This window comes from Anabrus simplex, chromosome 2, assembly GCF_040414725.1.
Source record: "Anabrus simplex isolate iqAnaSimp1 chromosome 2, ASM4041472v1, whole genome shotgun sequence".
Lineage (NCBI taxonomy): Eukaryota > Metazoa > Arthropoda > Insecta > Orthoptera > Tettigoniidae > Anabrus > Anabrus simplex.
In genome coordinates, this window is record NC_090266.1 from 453,661,980 (window position 1) to 453,688,855 (window position 26,876).

At 42.3% G+C, this 26,876-nt stretch overlaps 1 protein-coding gene across 1 annotated transcript in view; it reads left to right on the forward strand.

Annotated features, from left to right (window-relative positions):
* The window catches only part of LOC136863574 (uncharacterized), a 503,819-nt gene that overhangs the window by 14,057 nt on the left and 462,886 nt on the right, over positions 1–26,876 (forward strand). Inside the window, exon 3 of the mRNA XM_067139955.2 lies at positions 10,882–11,099. Within this exon, the coding sequence (XP_066996056.2) occupies positions 10,882–11,099 (218 nt within the window). The remainder of the gene's footprint in view (positions 1–10,881; positions 11,100–26,876) is intronic.

A 26,876-nucleotide genomic window follows, 5' to 3' on the forward strand; every position in this document is an offset into this window, starting at 1 on the left:
GAGCAAAGCATTATGTACAAGTTTGAGCGACTTTCTTTCGCAGTTGGTACCTTGAAGGGTGCATGAATTCACAAAGAATGCAAACTTCTTGAGCAAACACAGTGAAACTTGGGAAATTGATTCCGCTTGCTGAACTTGGCACAGGTTTTATTTTATGTAGAAGGGTACACTATATTTCCACCCGTGTCTGGCATTAATTTATTAAACAAAAAAGTCGAAGATATTCTACCCATCTGTCTCCAGAGTAGTTACCACAGAACTCTTTTGTCATATTCCTTCACTGAGATGCTTAATTAAAAAGAACACGCCCATCTAGTGAGACAAGACTATCGATCGAATTCTCCCAAGAAGGATGAGTTTAAGACTCGATTGTAACATTATCTGAACAAGTATTAAATGGACTCAATCGTTATTTATTATGCGAGCAGTATGTTAATATCTCTGATATTTAAGAGACAACCGGCAAGTACGAAGTAAGGTTCAAATAAACACTTGGCTATACATAATCATGCATGCATGGAATTAGTATAATTTTTGTGTTAGCTTGAACGATGAATCTGCCTGATTCTTATTCAATATCACTCATGTTATCACTTCGTTGAAAGCCTATGTAACAACGGCATGCGTGCAGCGATGTTCTGATGTCTTACCCTGTTTCATTGCTAACGATACCTTCGCTACACCACGTTCCAATTAATGATGCAACAACAAATTATCAATTCCTAAGTACGTAGATACTACGCTACGACTGGGTGACTATAACCACTAACTTTATAATGATGGAACTCAAACCATTCCCTTGTCCGACAGGTAGACCCAACTATGTAGCTGGAGGAGTTTCTCTTAACTGAATGATCCCCATGTTTAATTAAGTTAGGAAATTGCTTCAATGTACATTACAACATTCCATACATGATGGGAGTACGCGAATAATTCCTGAAAGAACATTGCGATGTTTCCTCCGAGCTATTGACTTATGAGATTTCTTTTGGTCATCAGTGAGGAGAAGGAGAAACTTCATTTGACGAACTCAGTGGTGCAGTTAATTAGTCGTTGTCCTTCTGTTTCTAAAATAGTCGGTTGGATCCCGACTGATGTAAGAGGGATTTCAAGGTATTTAAGTGCGATCATTCCGTATTATTAGCTTCTGAGTGAATGAACCCTTGTGGAAAGAAGATACGAATAAGGCGTGTCTTAAAATCTCCATCAATGGACGGGATGTAAATATATTACTTCTTCTTCTCCTTCTTCATCCAGTTATTATTATTATTATTATTATTATTATTATTATTATTATTATTATTATTATTATTATTATTATTATTATTCTACCGAGTGGATTGGCCATGCGGTTAGGGGTGGGCAGCTGTAATCTTGCATTCGGGAGGTAGTGGGTTCGAACCCCACTGTTGGCATCCCTGAAGATAGTTTTACTTGGTTTCCCATTTTCACACCAGGGGCCTGTTCCACGAATGAACTTCGCAACTTTTCAACTTTGCACTTTTCACTCTTCAATTCTTGCAATGTGCAAAGTCTTTCTATTCCACCATGATCTATGTTTTCCTTTTCAATTTCTTCACAAAGTGAAAAGTCTTTGCGAAAGAGTGATCCGATCAAGTTTATTCCGTGGGTAAACTGTATAATACTCCATGATTTCAATGCTTTATTTTTCGCGGCGAACTTGACAGTATAATTATGGTACCGGTAGTTTTAAAGTTTTAATCAGGGAAAGAAAGATTATTACAAGAAGCTGGCTGTACTAGAAATTGTCAAGGAGAAACGAGACATCCTTTTGGGCAACTTTAAAAATTGTCTCTCAAACGATGTCAAACATCAATATTAACGAGAGTACCGTCATCACATCCACACACAGAAGGAAATTCATCCCTCATTAAAAAATTCCATCGCTATATTATTTGGATTATCAGGCCAACGTACTATGTAAGAAAATATTAGATTTAATATAACATCTACGACTTTGGTAACAGTTCTGCAAATAATTGATTTTGATGTCCCATGCATTGCTGCTACTCCGTGCAGCTGGGCACCATTTACTAGCCAATGTTAGCATATAAGAATTTGTTCATGTTCGTTTTTGTTGCATGTTTCAATAAATGACGGACGATTTCAAGAATATAGTCAGCCCGTGTTGGGGTAATACGAAAACACTCGCGAAATTCCGTCGAAGTGAGGTTATTATTATTATTTTTTTTTGCTAGTTGTTTTACGTCGCACCGACACAGATAGGTCTTACGGCGGCGATGGGACAGGAAAGGGCTAGGAGTGGGAAGGAAGCGGCCGTGGCCTTAATTAAGGTGCAGCCCCAGCATTCGCCTGGTGTGAAAATGGGAAACCACGGAAAACCATTTTCAGGGCTGCCGACAGTGGGGTTCGAATACTGGATAGTGGCCGCACTTAAGCGACTGCAGCTATCGAGCTCGGTGTTATGAAAATTAATCCTGTCTTAATGCGTTCTCTTGTTGGATTCTTCATACCTGTCCTCACTAGATAACAAAAGCCCACGCCGTAGCATTTTTATATAACTAAACCGAATTCAACACCGAGAAACTAGTGTACACACTTATTAATTAACAGATGAAAAGAGAATCAGGTCTTTGCAAGATTTATGAAAACCTTTCACTTCATTTCTTTCCTCTTTGCATTTCTGTACCAATGGTGGAACATATCAGGCTTGAAAAGTGAAAAGATTCCTAACTTTTCACTTTTCACTTTTCACTTTGCAAAATCTAAAGAGTGATGGTAGAACAAAATGTGAACTGAAAAGTACAAAGTGGGAAGTGAAAAGTTGCAAAGTTCGTTCGTGGAACAGGCCCCAGGCAAATGTTGGGGCTATGATTTAATTAAGGCCACGGCCGCTTTCTTCCACACTTAGCCTTTTCCTCTCCCATCGTCGCCGTAAGACCTGTGTCAGTACGAAGTAAAACCAATTGTAAATAAATCTCCTTCTTATTGTTATTATTAAAATATTTTATACCGGGCGACTTGGCCGTGCGGTTAGAGGTGCGCAGCTGTGAGCTTGCATCCAGGAGACAGTGGGTTCGAACCCCATTGTCGGCAGCACTGAATATGGTTTTCCGTGGTTTCCCATTTTTACAGTATGCAAATGCTGGGGCTGTACCTCAGTGAAGGCCACGGCCGCTTCCTTCCCATTCCTAGGCCTTTCCTATTCCATCGTCGCCACAAGACCTATCTTTGTCGGTGCGACGTAATGCAAATAGCAAAAACAAAAGATATTTCATTGGAACATTGTATTAAGCGCTGAATAAGGAAGGAGATCCAGTAATACATATCCTGGGCTGCTTCACAGGGTGACTAAAGAAAATTTCTGGTGAAAGGACTCGTGTTCAAAGCACACATGAAGCTGGTGCCCAGTTTTTCTAGTTATTCACTGGTCCTCCCCCTGAGTAAATTATTATTGTAGGCAGTGCATATTGTAGGTCACATTACTGTATGACTTTTCACATTAACGCTATCAGGAGTGATACATCTCGTTAAAATGGTAGGCCTACGTTGCGTAGAATGTGCCAAAATTATTTGAAAGGTTTCGCCGAAGACCATTCTGAGAGTCTGAGACCGAACTTACGTCTCAAAAACACAAAGGAGGTAGAGAATACGTTTTTATAAGTCCTATTCTCGTTCTCGACCACCGTAGATGTGTTTTCTTGTGGTTTCCGACTTAAAATTCTCGCCCAACTGCATGGTTCTTCAAGTGCCTGAATGGGGGAGTATGCCTAACGTGCTCCATATTACGTCGTGCAATAAGTGGAAGGCCGTTTGTCTGCCAGACCCACATACATAAATCACTTGCTTGTGGACATTGATCTAAAGGACTGACTTTGGCCCTACTGCCTAGGTACACGTGGTGGCATGTTGTCACGAGAACGGTGTTACACACGGCATTAATCATTTAAGAAATTCAGCATGGACAGCTTTTGTTTACGTTATAAGTACAGATCGCCTCGTGTTTGCGTGCTTGAGCACATGGAAATAAAGGTAGGATAATGCTGTGATAAGGGGTGCGCTTGCTCACGAACTCCATGGAACACGTTCTCCCTATTAATTTAACATTTAATCACTATGTACGTAAGAAAGTTCGTTCTTGCTGGTTCATTTAGGACTAGAGACACTGTGGGCAACATGCTCTTTTACTTTCATAGCGTCGGATAGATCTATAGAATGAGGCAGAACAAAAAATCTGCCACTCTTTTGATAAATATTCAGACTGGGATATCGCCTGCAATTACTGACAAAATACAGTGAGATTCGCGCTAAAACAGTTCACGTTGCCACTAATGATCGCGCCTGAAAGTACTTAGAGGTGAGAAATACTGAGCAAATTGTGAAATTTGACTATGCATGGACATTTATGGCATTTCTGTTGTTATTGGGTTTAAGAACTATCAGAGAGGAGGTTTAAGGTAAAGTGTAGCACCTTCTTTCCAGATAAGTTGCAATGTTTTACATCCTTTGGTTCGTGGGAATCGATCAGCTATGTCAGCGCGTATGACCAACTGTCTTCTACTTACCCACCAGCTGACCACAAGACTCGAAACCGACAGATGACGGTCAGCATAGGAAGTAATATTTAATTTTGCATTTTTATTTTATATATTACAGTATCCTGAATTCTTTTTCTAGCACGTTTCCTACATATTGTGGGGTCGCGGGTGCGAACATGTGGATTTGGTCCTGTTTTACGGTCGGATGCCCTTCCTGGCGCCAACCCTACGTGGGGAGATGTATTCACTATTGCGTATATCTATGGTGGTTGGTAGTGTAGTGTTGTCTGAATATAAAGAGGAGAGTTTTGGAACAGACATAAACAACCAGTCACCGAGTCAGAGGAATTAATCACACGCGATTTAAATCCCAGACCCAGCCGGGAATCAAACCCAGAACCCTCTGAAATGAAGGCCTCAACGTTGAACATTCAGCAAAGGAGTCGGACTACAGTATCCTCAGTTAAGTCTGAATATTCAGGGGTTCTGTTCCTCAAACTCCACGTTCACTGTAACTCATAGCCCTACGCCACTGCTACTGACTCACTCGCCTGGTGTCCAGTTTCAGAGAGGCCAATTACAGTGGATATGTGGGACTTTTCCTGGAATGTAAATGGCTGTTGCCGTTATACAAGCGTTTGTCTTAAGATGTGATAGAAAACTACATCAAGGATTGGTGACGAAGTGAGAAGCGAGAGGAAATTGCTCAATGGAATATTTTCTTGGAAAATTAACGTTGTAATAATTTTGATGGGAGGGTAGTGTTCATTTAGTACTCTGAGCAACGTCCTTTCCCGAAGCAAAAGCACCAGACACTGCTCAAAAACACAAGTCTTGAACTTTCCTCGTGGATATGAAACAATACAACAGCAGTCACTTGAAACTGTGCAGTAGTTACCAGGATGAAAAGGCGAGGCACTTAAATGTAATAGCGGAGAGCGAGGATTTCCACCCCGTGCGAGGCCATTAGCAAGTTGAAGACATCTCCTAATTATCGGTTCGATGAGAAAATTGGTTATAGCTATCGTAGTTACTCTTCACTCTGCCTCGTGTAAGGTGCAGCACGCTGTAGAGCTCAGTCTTAATGAGCTCATTACAGACTGGGGTGACGCCTGTATTATGCAGCCCATATAAATATTGGTGTCGATTGTTGGAGTGTGTCCTTGACGCCGATAACGAGAAGCTTACGCTCGGTAATTTCCAGGCCTGCAAACCAGCCTCCCTCTTTAGCGACGTTTAGGTTTAAAATGGTTGGAAATTCTCATTATTTTTACGAGGCAATTGCTACCTTACCTCGTTGATACTTGTCACGTCTTTTGAGCAATATTATGGCCGATGAAACAATTCAGAAGATAATGCTAAACTTTTATGAGATGGAAATGTTTCTTCTTATGCTCTACATAAACTCTTGCCCGTGATTACATTTTAAGATGATATATACCGTGTGTCCGTCGATTGTTCCAGAATAGTGACTTCCAGCTTCTTGGCTGAATGGTCTATATAAGAGCCTTCTGTTCAGAGGGTTCTAAGTCAGACTCCAGGCCGGGTTTAGAGTCTGGTAAATTAATTATTAATTGTCCGGAGCTGGTTGCTGGTGTTTGTCTTAATTCACAGCTCTTAATTTGTGAACAGCACACTACACTGCCAACAACCTCAGTAATATGTAATAGTTGGATACATACCTACACCCATACATATTTCGCTTATGACATAGGTGCCTAAAATCCAAATGCAATATAAATACTGTAATGTCTTCAATACACTATGTAGATATTGTGAAAGGTATTCATGAAATTACGTACTGTACATCGATGAGCAATTGAATTAGAAATAGGTGCTGATTTGACGAAGTGGCGCTGTATTCGGCCCGGTGCAATAGTTCAGCGGGGCACATGATTGTGATGTCGAACAAACCGGGCGATTTTGGCCTTGCGGTTAGGGGCGCGCAGTTGTGAGTTCGCATCCGGGAGATAGCGGGTTTGAACCCCATTGTCGGCAATGGTTTCCCATTTTCACACCAGGCAAATGCTGGGGCTGTACCTTAATTAAGTCCACGGCCGCTTCCTTTCCATTCCTAGGCCTTTCCTGTCCCATCGTCGGTGCGACGTAAAGCAAATAGCAAAAGACTTCGTACTGGCCGTGCGAATAACAGTTAAGCACTTGTTGGATGTGACACGAGATCTCAGCACATTTGATTTCGACCAGACTCCAGATGTACGGGCCATTTCATCTTCGATGTCGTGCAGATATGCCATGCTTTCAACTGGCAACCGTGTCAATAGGGCACCGTTAGTGCATGGATTTGAGGAAAACCACCGCTGCCAGGGTCAACCGCCACGGTGTACCGCGTGCTGATGACAGGGGCCGCCGTTGGCTAGCTCACGCATTGTGAGAGCTGGTTTCCTCCTTGCTGGCTACCAGCGTAGACAAGTGGCACACTGCAAGCAGAATTTAGTCTGTGTATTTAAGTTACCCAGCGCACTGTGAACGCTGGAACTGTTTTTTTTTTTTCGAGAAGATGGTCGGTGTATTCCTGCTAGCAGGAATTTTTAGAGTATTCTTGCACGCTGGTTCCCATTCGCTGGGAAACATTCAGTTTGATCAGAAGTGTTCAGGAACAGGTCAACCTAGCTATGGAAGAAAGTCACCATTGCTTCAGTAGACGATGCTCTATCATGTTCAAAATGTAATTAAATGCTTGTAAACTCATTTACACACACACAAACTCTATCAATATATTCTTTCAGTTCTCCCAACAAGTGGTGATACAAGCCTTAGTGACCCCTCCTCTTATTTATTTCAGGAAAACCTACTATTTTATGCACCAAAACATTTGTGATAATCACGGATAAGATTTATATGTAAGAAAATGCCTAAATACTGTACGCATGTATATACATGCATATGGGCTAAAAAATTCCAAAAGGAAACAAAAAATATGAACTAAAGCATTATGTAAAAATGGTACAAAGTAGTGTAAAGAATATCTGTATTGTATTAGATGTTTATGCTAATAAAAAGATTACAGTCAAAGAACATGAAAGCCTCAGTGCCGGGCTGAGTGGCTCAGACGGTTAAGGCGCTGGCCTTCTAACCCCAACTTGGCAGGTTCGATCCTGGCTCAGTCCGGTGGTATTTGAAGGTGCTCAAATACGACAGCCTCGTGTCGATAGATTTACTGGCACTTAAAAGAACTCCTGTGGGACTAAATTCCGGCACATCGGCGTCTCCGAAGACCGTAAAAGTAGTTAGTGGGCCGTAAAGCAAATATTATTATTAATATTATTATTATTATTATTATTATTATTATTATTATTATTATTATTAAGCCTCAGAGCAATAGTTTAAACTTTCTGATCTATTTCTGCCGCTTTTCCCACACCTATCGGGTCGCGGGTGCGAATTGTGTCGGACATGTGGATTTGGCCCTGTTTTACGTCCCGATGCCCTTCCTGACGCCAACCCTATATGGAGGGATGTAATCACTATTGCGTGTTTCTGTGGTTGTTGGTAGTGTAGTGTGTTGTCTAAATATGAAGAGGAAAGTGCTGGGACAAACACAAACACCCAGTCCCCGGGCCGGCGATTAAAATCTCCGACCCAGCCGGGAATCGAATCCAGGACCCTCTGAACGCTCGCTATTCAGCCAATGAGTCGGACAACAGTTTAACCTTTCTGATACGAGCGTTAAAATAATTACGACATTTTACTCTGTTATTACAGAATGATTCATCCTATTGTCTCAGCGGGTTACGCACGTGTGAGAAGGCGAAAGCCAGCAAGGAAAATAATGTGCATAAAGCAGAAATCTCTTTCCATATTTCATAGAAATATCAGAATCTATCTTTGAAATATTTATGCTTGTAAAATACATTTTAAATATATTTCTGAGCAGAATAACTTTGCACTATGCAATATATTTAAAATGTTAAATTATGTAAACGTATCCGTCAAGTCCATATGGTCCGTGCTTAGCCGGGTCGAGTCCCGTAGGACAAAAGGTGTTCATCAGAATATTGGCAGGCAGGGTAGAAAAGGTGAGGCATAAAATTTATAATCACTAAATCGCGTGCCAAAAGTCTGGATTCGATTACAAACCTCTCCGAATTGCTCATGAGCGCGTATAACGCTGTTGATGGTGATTCGACCGTCGCACTGAGACGTAAATCTTTGAGCAGACACTTTGGTGCTCTTGGAATGCAGTAGACAATGTGCAGGCTCCGGATTTCACTCCGTCCGTTCCTACTATCATATATCATGTCATTCATTTCATCGCATTAACTCCTGTGATGAGGTTGACGTCAGGAAAGGCGTCCGGTCGTAAAAGCTCGCTACGAAGTTCATATCCGACCCCGCAGAGAAACGGGAGGAAGGTTGGACATAAATCGAGGCCCTACTAGATCCGGAAATTTGGGAAGTAAGAAATATTTTTCAATCACTCCAAATATCCTAATTCGTAATTTTAACTGTAGCTAATATAAAATCAAATACGTGTTAACGTAGAAATTCCAGCCAACAGAGTCCATGAGAAACAGTTTCTGTTCATCATCTCTGGAGCTCATTTCTGTCCAGCAGCTGTTCAACCTGCTCTTCTGCTGATAGTCTCCCGCTTGCATTGTACGCGCCTGCCCAGCTTTATTCAGTACTAGTACATAAACCTGTCTTCGACAGTAGAAATTACTAACTATAAAGTTATTGAAAATGGACTATCACTAGAGGATACCTTACGAATACAAGTTACACTTTCCAGTTTTTTTTTTTTTTTTTTTGCTATTTGCTTCAAGTCGCACCGACACAGATAGGTCTTATGGGTACGATGGGAAAGGAAAGGCCAGGAATGGAAAGGAAGCGGCCGTGGCCTTAATTAAGGTACAGCCCTAGCATTTGCCTGGTGTGAAAATGGGAATCCACAGAAACCATCTTCAGGGCTGCCAACCGTGAAGTTCGAACCCACTATCTCCCGGATGTGAGCTCACAGCTGCACGCTCCTAACCACACGGCCAACTCGCCCGGATTTCCAGCTTTTATACAGCATTCGAATGGAATGAATGCAGGTATTGTAGTATTTCCTTACAAACCATATTGAGTGCAGTTATAGCTCGAAGTTGGATCTGCGTACTCTTGACAAAGTTACATACAACTGTCCAAAACGATCGCCGCCACCAGCGTCATATGCCCTCACTCCATAGGAACACTGCGGAGAAGTTTGTAATTTAATGAAGGCTTTCGGCTCGCATTCTAGTGATAAGAAATTCTATAACACCACCTCCCCTATCGGCCAACATTCTGGTGGAAAACATATAGACTTACGCGTTGACTACCATGGCTACTAGTTGTGCTTCGGTATCTCCTGTTTATCGATAGAGGTAAATGGAATGGAAAAAATAAGTAAATGATTAACTCATTTCACTGAAAGAGAGTGTTTTCAATTGAACACTTCAAGGGTGATGGTTATCATTGCATTGTTCTTGTAACCCGTAACTTTTACCAGTTTAAGTCTCTCAAATATATCTATGGAAGGCAACAGAAAGCAGAGTGTACGCATTTCGACATTACGCCCATAGATGTAGCTGTGTACCTACGTCATCGTGGCGAATATGCGACAACGACTTCGATGATATAAACGTATTTTTCTTTCAAAAGGTACAAAAGTCTTGGTTGTGAGAGGTTCATTGTCTTTTTATGCTTTTTGTTGTTTTGTAAAGAAGACATAGCAATCTACAACTGGCACCAATTTCAGCTGAATAAACCTTCTTGTTTTCTCATTATCGCTGTGAATGACAGGCAGAATTAGGAATTTTATATATATATATATAAACTAGCCACATACACGACCAGCTCTTCAAACCAGTAATCGGACAACATGCTCCTACTGTGCGCGTAACCAGCAAAGAGGTGTGAGCAACCATACCACCCAGAACAATCTCCTCGCAAAGGGGGTACTGAAGCCGCCGTCCCACTAGAGAACCTCTCTCCTCATCGCATGTTATATGGAATAAATACTGACATGGGCTAAGGAATATCGCCATTGAACTCTTAAAGCATGGCAAAAGATCACCTGGGGAGACGAGTCAATGATGCCAGAGTACGAGTGTGTCGCCAAACACATGAGGCATTAGCAGGGTACAGTTCAGGCTGGTCACAGTGGTATCCTCGTGTGGAGACCGTTGACGCGAGATGAAATATGGCCCCGGTATATCTGTCAACGACCCTCGCCGGCGAACGATACAGGAACCTGCTGTCATATCATATCCACCCATTTATTAGCCTTCAGCACCGTGCAGGAGACATACACCTACGACAAGATTATTCACTCTCTTATCAATCCCGAATTGTGACCGATGCTTCAATGACATTCCAGGTGCATTCAGATGCTAGCCTATCCCTCAAAGTCAACAGACCCCAATCCTACTGAGCATATCTGGGATGCTACCGAGTGGGATGTTCTCCCCATGGACATCGTTCCACGTGCATTATGGAAGGTCGTGCAGAGTTCGTGGATCAGGACGGCTTCCCAGATCGTCCAGTGTCTTGCCGAGCCCATGCCACGCTGCATTGTTGGCATCATCAAGGTGAAAGGTGGTCCTGCACGCTACTAGCCAGGTATATCTAATTCGGTTGCTCATCCGTGTATATCAGAGTTCAAACTAAGAATATTATTGTAGATTTTTATCAAACACTCAATGTTTTGATCATTCTGTAGAGAGTTAAGTCCCTTTATATAAATGAGCTCTGTGGTGAAATTTCTTACAGAGAATGTAATGTTCCAATTCCCTCATAGCTTGCACGATGTGACCTATTGCACCATAACATTTTTTAATGAATATGGATATCATGTTAATTACCACAATGCAACGGCTAATGAATAGTTCATTATTTTGTGTAAATTTAGTAGACATTTTCTGGTGAATGAGTAATTTCGTCATTGTTAATTTTTCATTTCAGTGGCTTGAGGTATCGGGACCAATAGTTCCAGTTACATTCGTGGGTTTACATGCGAAATACCTATTACCTCTGAGAAAAAAAGAGGTTCTAATTCACATTTTCATTGCCGTTGTTCGACTCCATGCCTAAATGATTTGGTCGAAGGGATCCGGGGTTCGATTCCTGGCCGGGTCGGGGTTTTAACTTTCATTGATTTATTCCGATGGTTCAGGGTACGGGTGTCTGTACCGTCTTCAGAGTTAGAAATCATGATAAGTAGGTTCCCGTTCTCACAGGCACACAGGTCGCATAACAGGCGTAAATTCGAAAGACCTGCTCCAGGCCTCTCCAGAGGCCACACACGATTTACTTAAATTGACAATACTTCACTCAGAATAAGGAAATAAATTTAACCGAGTTCCTTCGCTATACGGAGAAGCATAGAAGTAATGATATGTTTTATTTTCCCTGTCCTATTATACATGGATGACGCACACTGGTTGCCATCACATAGAGTAATGTAAAAATGTCAAAAACTCAAAAATGGACTTAATAGTTTTCTTGTAAACAACGATGTTATGTGTACGAACTATGCTTAAAACCCTATTGCAGTGGGACCCCTTGCAGTGTGTGTTTTGTAATAATTTGAGGACAGGATCCTCAGCTATCGTCCCAGCACTCTGTGATAATTGAAACAAGTCGCTAGACAATGTACGCTTGTACTGTAGCAGGATTGCACCTTCTCGTCTTCTGATGGAATATCAAATGAAATCTGCTATTTGAGTAGCTGTGAAACATCATGTGCACTATGAGTATAACATCCTCCGTGAAAACAATTGTAAAGTACACAGCCATCATTTCATCCATTAAACTCTGTGTGAGACGTGCCCATTCCGTCATAAAATGAAAAATGTTTGAATGGACCTAAGAGTTGAAATCAAATCTTTGAACTGGATTCTTAATATTCTGTGAAGCGAACAGTTCTCTCCATCCTTATTCCATATTCACATTTTCGTAGGCATAACTAACTTTTAAGACTCACTGTGACGATTTCTAAATGCTGCCCATGGCCTATTTACCGGATGAAATCCCCTAATTAACACTAAAATATACACTTCATATGAGGCTTGGATTTCCATACCAATGTACTGTCGTTTCTGAGCTATTCTCATATATCTGAAATTTCATTCAAATATTCTAATAACAGCAAACTTGATGAGATATTTCGAATGAATATAAAAGTGAGTGAAACGTGTAAAATTATGGTTGAGCTAATTTCGAAATACTCTTGCCTCCCTCTCCGTCCCTTGTTGTATCCCACCCTCCTCTTTATTCGTGCCATTACAGACACTTCCAGAAAGCTGGACCATTCTGTTCTTGCAGCACGCAATGAAGTGATATATTGTATAAAATTTATCCACAATGAATGTGCGCGTTTCTCATTTTTCCCCAACTCACTTCTGTTTTCTTTGAAATTGTGCGCTCACTGGAAGAGATACCGGCAGGAAACCAATACACGGCTGCAACTTGTACTAACATACTGGTGGAATGATATTCTGCATTCAAATAAAAATCTGACATAAACCAGTCATATATATTGATTTCCGTGGAATGGATACCATACTGAATTATGCAGGCGAATACTGAGGAGAAAACTGTGGTTTTATTTTCGTTTTTAGTTTATGGTGTGCTGTGTTAAATAATACTCGTATACAATATTTACCCTGAGTAAAGTATCCTTCATAAAGAGAACGGGAAACAGAATAATATTTCTCGATAAATTATATTATGTCTTTTCTTTTTTTTGGGATGCCATGATGCATCCCATCGAATGAGGCAGCCTATTTTTTGAAAGATCGTTAACTCTCTAATTTACATCTATTTAGAGTTACAGAGTTAGGTTTACCTTATTCGATTGCTTGTAGTATGGTTTTATCTGCATGTACTTCGTTAATGATTCTAATTACTTTTATGCCCTTAAATTCTGCTAAAATCACAAAAACCGGGCGAGTTGGCCGTGCATTTAGGAGCGCGCAGCTGTGAGCTTATACCTGGGAGATAGTGGGTTCGAATCCCACTATCGGCAGCCCTGAAGATGGTTTTCCGTGGTTTCCCATTTTCACACCAGGCAAATGCTGGGACTATATCTTAATTAAGGCCACGGCCGCTTCCTTCCCATTCCTAGGCCTTTCCTGTCCCATCGTCGCCATAAGACCTATCTGTGTCGGTGCGACGTAAAGCGAAATAGCAAAAAAATCACTAAATGTTTTAAAATGCCTCTTGCTACCTTACTCCACATGTCACTCCGTCAAATCATTCTCGTTTACTGGCTTCCGATTTGTAATTGGTTTTGAAAATCTGCTCTATGAACTACGCGGCTCAATCATTCGTGCTAGATTTATCGTAATCTTGTTGAGTTCACCTATCTCTCTCGTTCATACTTAAGATGTGATTCTCCAGATTCATATTAATTTTCGGGCACTTTCATTGACGTCGTCTACGCTAGATCTCCTAATTTTATCTTTCTGGATTTTAGTCGTCTGAGAAATGTGCAAATATACCGTTACAGTGTTTTCTAACATATGTCTAACTTAAAACATAAACTCTCAGTGTCCAAAGTAATATTACATTAATTTGAACAGTTAAAACCACAGATTTCTTAATCTTGTATTAGTTTTGGTTTATCAATCTGTTGGGTAGTCTTCAGACTTTGTTTCTCTAGATATTAATACCTTATTGCTATCTATGTCTTATTACGCTACTACCCTGCCTACTTCCTACTACTCTTCTTTCATATTACGATATGCTCATGCCAATTCGTATCGTTTTTGCAATATTATGCCTTGAAACATTGTTACTTCTGAATTCCTGTCATACGGTATCATCCTACTCCCTTTTTGTCGTATTCTTTCAGTAATGTATATTATCTTGATACCTGATTTAATTCTTTATTGTAGTCTGACTCGTTCGCTGAATGGTCAGTGTACTGGCCTTCGGTTCAGAGGGTCCCGGGTTCGATTCGCGGCCGGGTCGGGGATTTTAACCTTAATTGGTTAATTCCAATGGCCCGGGGGCTGGGTGTTTGTGATCTCCCCAACATCCCTGCAACTCACACACCACACATAACACTATCGTCCACCACAATAACACGCAGTTACCTATGTTCCGGGGTATCTGTAGAACGCAGAGGTGAAAGACGGTGCCGGGGTGAATGGTTCTAACTACAATGTCAAGAATTGAATTAAAACTTTAACAAAGGTTATATTTTTCATTATAAAAAACAAACTTAACAAATTTTCACAAGGGAAAAATAACAATCAGGGACAATGCCAAACTAGAAACCAGATTAGGAAAAATCCAAGATTCAGAACCTTAACACTTTGGGCTTTAAGCCCCTAGTTTTATAATATTACAAATGGAAGAAGAATTACTTGGTTAAGGGCAGAAATCCCCTAATTCACGCAGCACTTGCTCCCCAAAATACAATTTCTAGCCTTCCAGAGGCACTCTTTACAATTACAAAACTTGAGAAAGAGCTAACCGGCTCTACGTTTCTTTCAGCTTCCTCGAGGCAACCTCAAAAATCTTACACTCTCTGGCCTTCCATGGCCCAACTTACAATTTGAAACCGGGGTATCTCGTACCCAACCTATAGGGCCTATGTGGAAAAGAACAGGTTAATTAAATGGCCCGACACACAACCTGAATGGAGGCTTACACTGCGCTCCATGATAGTGAGAACTTAAAATCCTAGGGGGCTCTAGGCCGACGAAACAGGGCCTATTCCCAAACTACTGAGGTGACTCGTATAGAATTTACTTTAATACATTACAGGCAGAAAACCGTTACTAAACGTAGTCACCTCAAAGCAAAATGAAGGGGAGCTCGAGAGGGTACATCACTCTCTATCCCCTATTTACTGTTAAATATTTTATGAATTTTTTTATATCAGCCGGAAGAAAGCTACATTAAAAAAGTTGTTACATACTAAAGAGTCTGACCTTTCGCTGGGGTTAAACTGCGGAGGTAGCAAGAAAGAATAAAGTTATGTGGCCATTACCTTATAGATGTTCTAGCTGCTGGCGAAAGAGGCCGCCCGCCTCCTGATTAACTCACACACTCCGAATGGTGACGATCAATTGGCCAAGAAACGTGAAAAGACGCAGTTTATGTACCCAGAGGGGAGATTCGAGATCATTCAACACTACACTAGCCACACCCTCTCAATTGTATTGGTAGATTTCAAAAGTAACATTCAGAATCGAACAAGAAGCCTGTGATAGGTGGAAAATTAATTACAGAAATTAGGGATTGGCTAGATACAAAACTGGCGGAAAGAAAAAGGAAATATTGCCAACCCAAAAATAAATGATCATAATTCAGTTACAAAAACCTAGAAATACAAAAATTCTTTAAATTATAACTTCTAACACCTCGCACCAGGGTACATGATCATAGTTTTTAGCAGTGTTATCTGTGGAAGAATGTCCAAACTTCTTGATGAATGGCAAACAAAACAAGGATAAATTCACTCAGTTTAGGCAACTGCACAATAACAAAATTACATCGTATTTCTGTGGTGACATCTTCTGAGTAAAGTTCTAAGTTGGTGTGGTTTCAGTTTCACTGTTTTACCAATACAGGCGTTCGTTTAGGCGCTGAATTTGAATTCGCGACGTTGGGGTGTACCTCCTGGTACAACCTATACATGGCAGATGCCGCCCACCCCCATCGGAGTGTCTACCTTAGAAGGGCTGCAATCGTCTAGTCATAGCCACACGAAATAATTATTATTCTTTATTGTATCAGCTTCTCTTACATTTTGAGGAGTGCCAACTACAATTTCCTCCTACAGAGGAGCGTATATACCTTTCTTAACCGTAACAACCGTCAGTCGAAATGTAAGGTTATACTGAAGTGTCCAAACAAAAATTCGCCTAATCCTAAAACAATTGACAGATTAAGTTTCATTGTCATTTGGTAGCTATTTTGAGATCGGTAAATATTCTCAATAAGAAGTTGCAAAAACAAGTCAATTAATTGATTTACAGCAGTCAAAAATCTTGCGTCAAATGGATAAATCACCTGACCCTCAGCGCTCATAAGGTAAATCCGGCTTACCCTTGTCGTGACCTACCTGTCCTGAGAGACGTTCTCGTAGGTTGGTCACCAGGCCGTTGGATGTTGAAGTATTACCTGACCTGCCGAGTGGATTGTAGGGAGGTAATTTGTAGGTATGACTCGTCCCGCAACTCCCGAAATAAAAGATGAAGTTATTTCTCTGTCCTTTATTACTGAGGACAACTAAAACTACTATGTACAGTATATTTACAAGTCTGAATGTAATGATCTGTAGAGAGAGCGAGCTTGTTCCACGCGCCTACTGTTCTACTACGCGTCTATTTTAATCTTGCCCTACGGCACTTGGGCAATGCTCGAACAGAATCTCGTTCTGACAAGTACAAACTGCTGGCTGGAAGAAGGCCCCGCGCCATCTTGGCCAGGGGTTATATCTCCGCTCCTGAACTCAAAGTTCTATCCCTACCTCCTACCAAGGGGTTGGGTCTTACAGGCATTACCAAACTGTTCATCCAGTCAGTAGCGCCCTCAAGTGGCTATTCTCAATAGTTGTCACAGTAAGTGCTGCTACCTAGGCACTACTGTCTTCTGTCTTACTTTGTCCTCATCTTTCCTTGTTTCCTAAGTGCATCTGTACTGATCCTGAATGGCCTTGCGCTCGGCTTTGTTCCTTTGTCGGTTTATCAGGCGGACCGCCTGGCTCGCTGGCATACTAGCTCTGTTTGTCGATACACAGTAAATACCTTGTTGTGATCAACAAGTCCCCGTTCTTAGTCAACACTTGTGTAAGCGCACTTCGCAAACTCTCTCCACTACATGTAGCTTCTTGAAAGTTACTTTTGCCTTCTAAAATATTATATCTAACTATAATTATTATTCCATCACTACAAGGTGTCTCATGTCGATGACTATTATTATTCTAACACTAATTAATCTCCTCTGACACCTTGAGCTCTAGACTCGGCTGCGAATCCCGGCTGCCTTCCACCTGGCAGTCCGCCGGTTCGAGTCCGTGGGAGGTCGGTACACGACATCTCCCCCTTAGGGAAGAAATGGATGCAACCATACGTTGCGTCCATTTCTGTCCTACACTATTTATACTCTGATGTTGCCGGTACGTACGGATCGGCGACCCTGTGGTGAAGGGGAAGGTTGTTCTCTACTCTGATTATCACTTGCGTCTATTTCTATTGCTTCTATAGATCTCACAGGCGTACTAGGGCGTCCCCCAGCAGGCCTGGAGTGTAATTCTTTGATCTCCTCAGTCATCTCCGGGCGTCCCCGGATCCGCCTGGGACGTTGGAATATAGTTAAATCCTCATCTGAAGTCTTACCCGTATCTCCCTTCGTGATTACCGTTTGTTTTATACATATATTAGGGCAATGAGCCCGTGCATCATCGAACCATCTCTTTGCTGGAAACCCTAGTTTCGGACAGCAACAATTACAACAATAACAAATTAAAATTAAACTTATGATACCAACAACTATTCACACAATATATCTGTACACATTAATATGCTGATAGACCATTTGTCTTTGCAGTTCTTCTTCTTTTTGTCTCACCATATCTTCCACTTCTTGTGTCTTATGGGTAGCCCATTGTAAATCGTTAATGTGATTTAGCAAATTATTTAATGACAACTTATTCATTTCGGGTATCTGTTCTAACTTGATTTCACTACCTATTTGTTCACAACAGTCATAATCAAGTGTGACTTCTGGTACAAAGTCTTTACTTTGTGTAGTGTTCACTTCACTTACACTTTGTATTTTATTATGTGGCCCATACACTATGCAACCTGCACTTAAAACAAGAATACCAGTGCCTGTTAACCTGATATCACTGGTGGTATCCTTAGACATACATGTTACCTTAACTTCTTCTGGGGATACATATATATATATATATATATATATATCTGTCAGCTCTGATAGGTATCCACATGAGCTGTTGAACGGGAAGTACTCTTTTATCACAATTATCTGGAATTTGACTAAGTCCAATAATTAACTGGATCGCGCAACTCTTTTGAGTGTACACTGTATTAATAGGGAATTTAACATGACATAGTCTCCAACTGGGTGTTACTACCTTACATTGATTTACCTGATCTTTGTCTAATTGAACATAAGTTTGTTTCTCCTTGTCCATAAGGATATAGTCCTTGGTCTCTTGAATATGAACAAAATGGTGTGGATTACTCTTCATATATGTGGGAAATGGAATCATGCGATACATTGTATAAGTTACCCTATCTGTAAGGGGTGTCTTGATGACGTACACTAGATAATTTTTGTTAGCGAACACTTCCACTGTGGCTACCTTGTAAATCAAGTAGCCGTAAGCTGATTTTAAATCAAATGGCAAGGAAAATCCTTTAGGGAAATCTCCCTGAGCTTTCTTATAACTTTTGATAATATCATCTGGTGAAATTATTTGCACCTGAATGACTCCTACCTGAGCATTCATTATACCTGATAATACAACACTGTAATGCTCATACAGTTGTATGAGAAGGCCTTCAATCTCAATTAAATGCCTATTCACTGAGTTTTCTAATTCTACTTGCTTAAGTGCTTCTGTAATCTGAAGCGTGCTATTGGCAAGATAAGATCTAATTTCTGCAATGTTTTGAGTTAATCTCTGCTCATTGGCTGTGACATCGTAAATGGTGCTGTTCATAGATTGCAATGTTGATTTTACTACTATCATCTGGTCTTTTGCAATTTTCATAATTGAAAGCTGTTCCTGCTCTAACTCACTAATTTTTGACTCATATTTATCGGCATCCTCTTGACTTAATGTTCCAAATAACGCCTTTGCTATGGAACCTACTGCGTTAATTAGGCCTCGTTTTCGCCTAGTGTTATCCGTTTCCCCTATTGGTTTGGTAATCCTCGTAATTAATTCCCTCGATTCCTTAATTCTATCTAATTGTGCACTTAGCATTTTAACATCCTGTTGACATGTTAGGTTAGTACTTCTTTCTAACTGTGTACATATTAATTGAGTCCAGTGTATGTGTCTCTTGACATTTGAAAATACATCACTTAATTTATTCAGGTTTACATAGGTAACTAGTGTCCATTCCGTATGGTATAACTGTATCTCACCCTGATTGTCGAAGTATGCCCCTGGAGTACTCTCATATGGTGTCACCTTGACATCCAGTACCTCTCCGGCTATTCTGTAGTGATGTGACGTCACGACTATCACTGCTACTACGATTGACAACAATCCTAGCATTCCCGCCATATCTGCTGTCTACCTGCAAGGTAAAGACAGGATATGTGTTACCCTTCTATCTATGGATACATTCGCTTCCCAGTTTTCGCTTCACTCATCTACAAGTACAATTTCAAACGATTCTTATGTACCTTAACCCTTTTTCTTTTCTTGTTCATCTGTAGAGTGCAGTTCACCCCTGAAACATCTACTATCTCGTAAGGACCTTCAAATGGTGGGCTTAGCTTTCTGGATTTTCCTCTTCGCAATGCGTCATTGCGCAAGAGAACCTTATCACCTACCTGAAAGGTGACCTCATTTTGCTTTTTGTCGTAGTGTTCTTTCTCTAATTCTTTTCGCTCTATTAAGGTCTTTCTGGCGGCCTCGTGATTTCGCCTAAGCTGTGCCGTCAGTTCTTCCACCACGTTCTGGTGTTCATTGTAATTCACTTCAGGTGGCTTTTGCAGCACACCTGGAATATTTGCCTTCCTTCCAAAAATTAATTCGTAGGGTGTGAACCCTGTACTTGTGCTCTTTGTGGTATTATACACAAAGCTAGCTGTAGGCAAATACTTGTCCCAGTCATTCTGCTCCCCTGAGCAGACATAATGCCTTAGGTACTCCGTGAGCACCTTATGGGATCTTTCTATGCTAACGTTCTATTGTGGCCTGAAGGCCGTAGTGTGTGTTTTCCGAATGCGCAGCGTTTTACACAGCGTCTTAAACACATCACTCATGAAATTACTACCCTGGTCAGTTAGAATCTGCTCTGGTATCCCGTAGATACTTATTACATTATTGATTAGCGTCCGGGCCACGGTTTCTGCCTCCTGATTAGGCATGGCACTCGCTACTAGGTACTTTGACAGCTGATCTTGGCATGTCAGTATGTACCTGTTTCCTGCCTCTGTCAACGAAAGAGGTCCAACTACGTCTAGGGATATTTTCTCAAAGACTGTGTTCGGGGTATCCGTAATTCTCATGGGAGCCCTGACGTCTGGTCTGGTCCCTTTATTCTTTTGGCAGGAGGGACATGTGCGTACATAGTGCTCAATGTCCCCTTTCATGCCCTTCCACTGAATTCGTTCACGTACCCTGGCGTACGTGCGCGCTATTCCTTGGTGGCCTCCCACCAAAGAATCATGACATTCTTTCAAAATGGCTAACTTTTCAGCTTCGCCTAATTCGATCTCTTCCTCAGATAAGCTACCTTCGGGCGAAATCTCCTCTGCGTTAGCGTCCTCGGAAACTTCGCTACCGTCCGCTTCAATTCCCTCTGCCGTAGCATCCTCGGGTTTTGAAGACAGTACCTCCTCTCTATTCTCGTCTGAGGCCTGAATTTCTACTGTTGTCTCTGAGTGAGACCTATGCTGAGCCGAGTTAACCACTCGCGCTTGGCACTTGGGTTCAGTGGAATTTCTACTCAGGGCAACTGCATTGCAGTTCTGTTTGCCCTGCTTATATACGACGTCGAAATCGTATTCCGCTAGCTTCAGCCTGAACTTTAGCAGGCGTGAAGACGGATCTTGCACGTTGAAGACCCACTTCAACGGCTTATGGTCGGTCACAACCGTGAATTTTCTACCAAACAAATATGGTCTAAAATACTTCACTGCCCACACTATTGCCAACAATTCTTTCTCAGTTACGCTATAATTCATTTCTGCTTTGTTAAGCGTTCTACTTGCATAGGCAATTGGAAGGTCTTTTCCGATAGGTCCTTGTGACAATACTGCCCCAACCGCTTCGTTGCTCGCATCAGTGGTAACAGCGAATGGTTTTTCAAAGTCCGGATACTGCAGTATAGGTTCTTCAATTAGCTTTTGCTTTAGTGTCTGGAACGCTTTTTCCTGATCGTCTCCCCATACAAAGGGAACGTCCTTCTTCACTAACTGATACAGCGGTTTCGCGATTTTGCTGTAGTTTGGTATGAACTTCCTATAGTACCCACTCAGTCCGCAGAATTGCTTGATCTGGCGGCTAGTGGTCGGCCTCGGAAAGTCCTTAACGGCCTGTACTTTAAGTGGGTCTGGTAAGACACCTTCGTCAGTAATTACATGTCCTAGGAATGCTACTTCAGTTCTTAGGAATTCACACTTATCTGGCTGGAGTTTCAGAGTGTTCTCTCTCAGCCTTTGAAATACGTCCCTTAGCTTCGCGTTGTGTTCCTGGATTGAACTCCCGTACACAATGACGTCATCCAGGTAACACAGACATTTTATACCCGTTAGCCCTGTGAGCACGTTGTTCATCAGCCTCGTAAACGTGGCTGGCGCGGCCATCAAACCCATGGGCATTTTCCTAAATTCGTACTTGCGTCCTAGAGCAGAGAATGCTGTCTTTGGCCTGTCTTCAGGCTTCAACAACACCTGGTGATAGCCACTCGCGAGATGTAAGGTCGAAAAATATCTCGCCTTGCCAAGGGCGTCTAACAGTTCTGAAATTAATGGCAGGGGATAACTGGTTCCTATCGTTATCTCGTTCAATTTTCGAAAGTCGATCACGACCCTCCATTTTTGTTTCCCTGAGGCGTCTAATTTCTTCGGAATTAAATGTAATGGCGCATTGCAGGCTGATGTGCTAGGTGTGATAATTTCATCATTCAGCATCTTATCTATCTGAGCTTGTATTTCCCCCTTCTGTGCTTCGGGAAGTCTATATGGTCGTACATTAATTGGAGGTTGATCTTGGGGTGTAGGGATCTCATGCTGTAGTACATCAGTGTGAGTTAGTTTGTCTCCCTCAAGATGGAAGATATCATTGTACTCAGCACAGATGGCATATATCCCTTCCTTATCTACCTGCGTGAGGTGATCAACTCGCAAACAGTCTATCACCCGCTGTGATCGGGGCTTCTGGGTGGCCGGTTCTCCGTTTGCCACTCTACTGTTCTGCTCTACCTTTCGCACTTGTGCTAGGCAGGTTTTATCTACCTCCTGTATGTGCACTCGTGGACTGTGTAAAGTCACCGCCTTTTCAGTGGTATTCATCATGCTAACCACTGCTTCATGGTGCTCTGATTTGGTTAGGCACCCTGCGAGGTACACCCCTGGTATCACCTCTTCCTTCTCAATAATTCCTAAGGGTAGATTCCGATCTACTTCTATAACAACGACCTTCTGGGTCCTTGGTTCGAGACGGATCACCTTCGTCTCTCGCGCCCCCATAGGGTATTGTCGCCCTCTTATGGTGACATGACCCTCCTTATAGTCAATCACACTATCTGTCAGGATGTCTCGCCCAACTATACCATCCTGTGTCAATTGGAAATCACTCCCTACCACATGAAATGTGTGACTTGTGTTTCCAATGGCAAAACGTACAGTACCTTGTGTGTAAATTATTCCCTTACTTACACCTGCTAATTCAATTGATTTGCTCCCATCAATCAGGCATTCCTTCTGTACCGATTGCCTCTTTACTAGGCTGACATCGGACCCAGTATCTATCAAAAATCTCAACGGTCTTCCTTGGTTCGCAACCTGGATCAGCACCGTGCCTTCTACGTCAGAATTCTTGGGACCTTCTGGTTTGCGGGCCTCCGTAACTGTCCCCTTGCTACGGGCCCGTTCTAGTTTGCCGCCTGAGCCACGGAGGCTTTCGTGGCTTGCGTACTGCCGCCCTTCTTTTTGAACCAACAGTCTTGGGTTCGATGTGACCACCTATCACAATGTTCGCATTGGACTCGGTATCCTACGGCCTTGCCCCCTATGCGATCACTCTGAGTTTGGCCTTTCATGGACCTGTTGCCCGTGGACTTGCCTTGGGCTTTTCGACAATTCCTCTGAATGTGGCCCTGTTGGCCACACGTATAGCACATACGGTTATCCGTACGCATCACTGGAGTGTGTGCACCTTGAGTGCGTGCCCCTTGTGTGCGTGCACCTTGAGTGTGTGCACCTTGTCGACAATTCACCTGTATGTGACCTTTTCGGCCGCAACGATAACAAGTTCTGTTTTCACCTGTCACTGTGTTTGGTTGTGTGCGTACTATGCGCACTGTTTCTCGTACCTCTGTTTCCTTGTCCCTCTGTTTCTTTCTACAGTCACATTCAATGTGCCCTGTCTTCCCACAATAGCGACATTTTAATTTACTGAATGTGCCCCCTGTAGTTGTATTGGAACTAGCGGTCTGTGTGGTGTGAGCCCCTTGCGTTCCTGTGTTCCTACAGTTCCTTGCTATGTGGCCTTCCTTGCTACAACTGTAGCAGACCACCCTAACACTAGCATGTGTTGGCTTAGTATGCCACTTTGGTACTGCACTGCGCTCCTGTTCTGGTCTGCGCTTGCTAAACCCTGAGCTATGTTTGTGTTGTAGGCCCTCTCGTGCCTTCTTTGACAATATTACGGTTTCTTCCTGTTGAGCAAGTGCAACTGCCCTCTCAAAAGTGATGCCTTTTTCTGACTGCACCCTAGCTTGTATTCTAGGGTTGGCTAACCCTTGTATGAAACTGGCAACACATATTTTTCTCGTTATTTTCAACTGCGCGTCACGATCCTCCTCTAATTCATTCTCAAGTATTGCCTCTCTAAAAGAAGCTGACAATGTTTCTACTTTGTGTGCCCAAAGTGCGACTGATTCTCGCGGGTCCTGCGCTGTTTGGAACATTTGACAAATGTACAAATATAACGTGCCTTGCTGGCCATAATATTCTATCAATGCCCGCTTGGCTTTCTCCCAATTATGTATATCACGTCTGTACAACAATTTATCTCGGGCTCTGCCCGTAACCTTAGTTAAAATGTACTTGAAAAACAACTCTTGATCCTCATCCTTAATCATACGAACAGCAGCATCTACGTTAGCTATGAACTCATGCAATCTATCTGGTTGACTGCCATCAAACTCTCGTCCAATGAGGCGATGTCCTTCTACTACTGTCACAAAAGGCCCATTCATACTTACTGATTCCACCTCGTCCTCGAGCATCTCAGTGCCTCGGTCTGCTGGTACTGAACTATTCTGTCGTGCCATTTAAAATACATATTCAGCTTACCTTAATCTGCAATGCTGCTTCACTGCTGGGCTGGATGAGTAGTCGGCTGTAGTGCTGCGTCTCCACCGGATGGCGTTGTCTGCTACTGGACTGCTACCCCTCTGCTGGGCTGGCTTAGTAGGCTGCGGTAGTGATGCTCCTCTTCTGCGATGCGCGGCACACGAACGAAACTACGCGGTAGCGCGGTTCGGACAATCTTCTGCGAAGTCGCGATTTTCTCACACGGAAATCTTCTGCGAAGTCGCGGTTCTCTTACGGACAATCTTCTACGAAGTCGCGGTTCTCTCACGTTATTTCGGTGAGTTGACACTGTTCGAGGATCGAACTCGGGACCCTGCACTACCTGACACCAAATTTTTATACGTGCCTGTCGTGACCTACCTGTTCTGAGAGACGTTCTCGTAGGTTGGTCACCAGGCCGTTGGATGTTGAAGTATTACCTGACCTGCCGAGCGGATTGTAGGGAGGTAATTTGTAGGTATGACTCGTCCCGAAACTCCCGAAATAAAAGATGAAGTTATTTCTCTGTCCTTTATTACTGAGGACAACTAAAACTACTATGTGCAGTATATTTACAAGTCTGAATGTAATGATCTGTAGAGAGAGCGAGCTTGTTCCACGCGCCTACTGTTCTACTACGCGTCTATCTTAATCTTGCCCTACGGCACTTGGGCAATGCTCGAACAGAATCTCGTTCTGACAAGTACGAACAGCTGGCTGGAAGAAGGCCCCGCGCCATCTTGGCCAGGGGTTATATCTCCGCTCCTGAACTCAAAGTTCTATCCCTACCTCCTACCAAGGGGTTGGGTCTTACAGGCATTACCAAACTGTTCATCCAGTCAGTAGCGCCCTCAAGTGGCTATTCTCAATAGTTGTCACAGTAAGTGCTGCTACCTAGGCACTACTGTCTTCTGTCTTACTTTGTCCTCATCTTTCCTTGTTTCCTAAGTGCATCGGTACTGACCCTGAATAGCCTTGCGCTCGGCTTTGTTCCTTTGTCGGTTTATCAGGCGGACCGCCTGGCTCGCTGGCATACTAGCTCTGTTTGTCGATACACAGTAAATACCTTGTTGTGATCAACAAGTCCCCGTTCTTAGTCAACACTTGTGTAAGCGCACTTCGCAAACTCTCTCCACTACATGTAGCTTCTTGAAAGTTACTTTTGCCTTCTAAAATATTATATCTAACTATAATTATTATTCCATCACTACAAGGTGTCTCATGTCGATGACTATCATTATTCTAACACTAATTAATCTCCTCTGACACCTTGAGCTCTAGACTCGGCTGCGAATCCCGGCTGCCTTCCACCTGGCAGTCCGCCGGTTCGAGTCCGTGGGAGGTCGGTACACGACACCCTCTTTGTGCATCATTTTGATATTCTGAAATAAATAGTGTTCCCCCTTTCTATATTTACATTTCATGACCTCTTTCTTAGACAAGTCTTATTTTTAAATTTCAGAAACTACCAATGTCTGAGCAAAAACGTCTAGATTTCTAGACTCTTAGCGTATGGAATCTTTTTTGTGGTGACGAATCCGTGAGTTGCTACCAAAAACCTTAAATACAAACAGAGCGCAAAGAAATAACATTTCAAGGACTAGATCGTAGTATGGACTTCTGTTGTAATAGTCCTGTGACCTGCATGATAGGAAGAAAAATGTAACTGGAAATGTGAAAGAGTTTGCAATTATGGAAAGTCATGATTTTACGAGCGAGTTGGCCGTGCTTGCATTCGGGAGATAGTGGTTTCAAACCCCACTGATTGCAGCCCTGAAGATGTTTATTCCATGGTTCACAACGTTCACACCCGACAAATTCTGTGGCAGTGCTTTAATTAAGGCCACGTCTGCTTCCTTCCCACTCCTAGCCTTTTCCCCTTTTCCTGTCCCATCGTTGCCGTAAGACCTATCTCTGTCGGAGCGACGTGAAGCAAATGATAAAAAGCCATTATTTTTATATCAACATAATATTAATTGTTCTTGGTGTAATACAAATTTACTTTGTGTACTCTAAAACGCGTTTGTAGTTATGGACTATCATAGATTTCACTTTGCTCACTTTACAGTTAGGCCTAGCCTGTTTTTCCCCACAATCTCTTGTACTTGTGACATAATTAATTTTTTA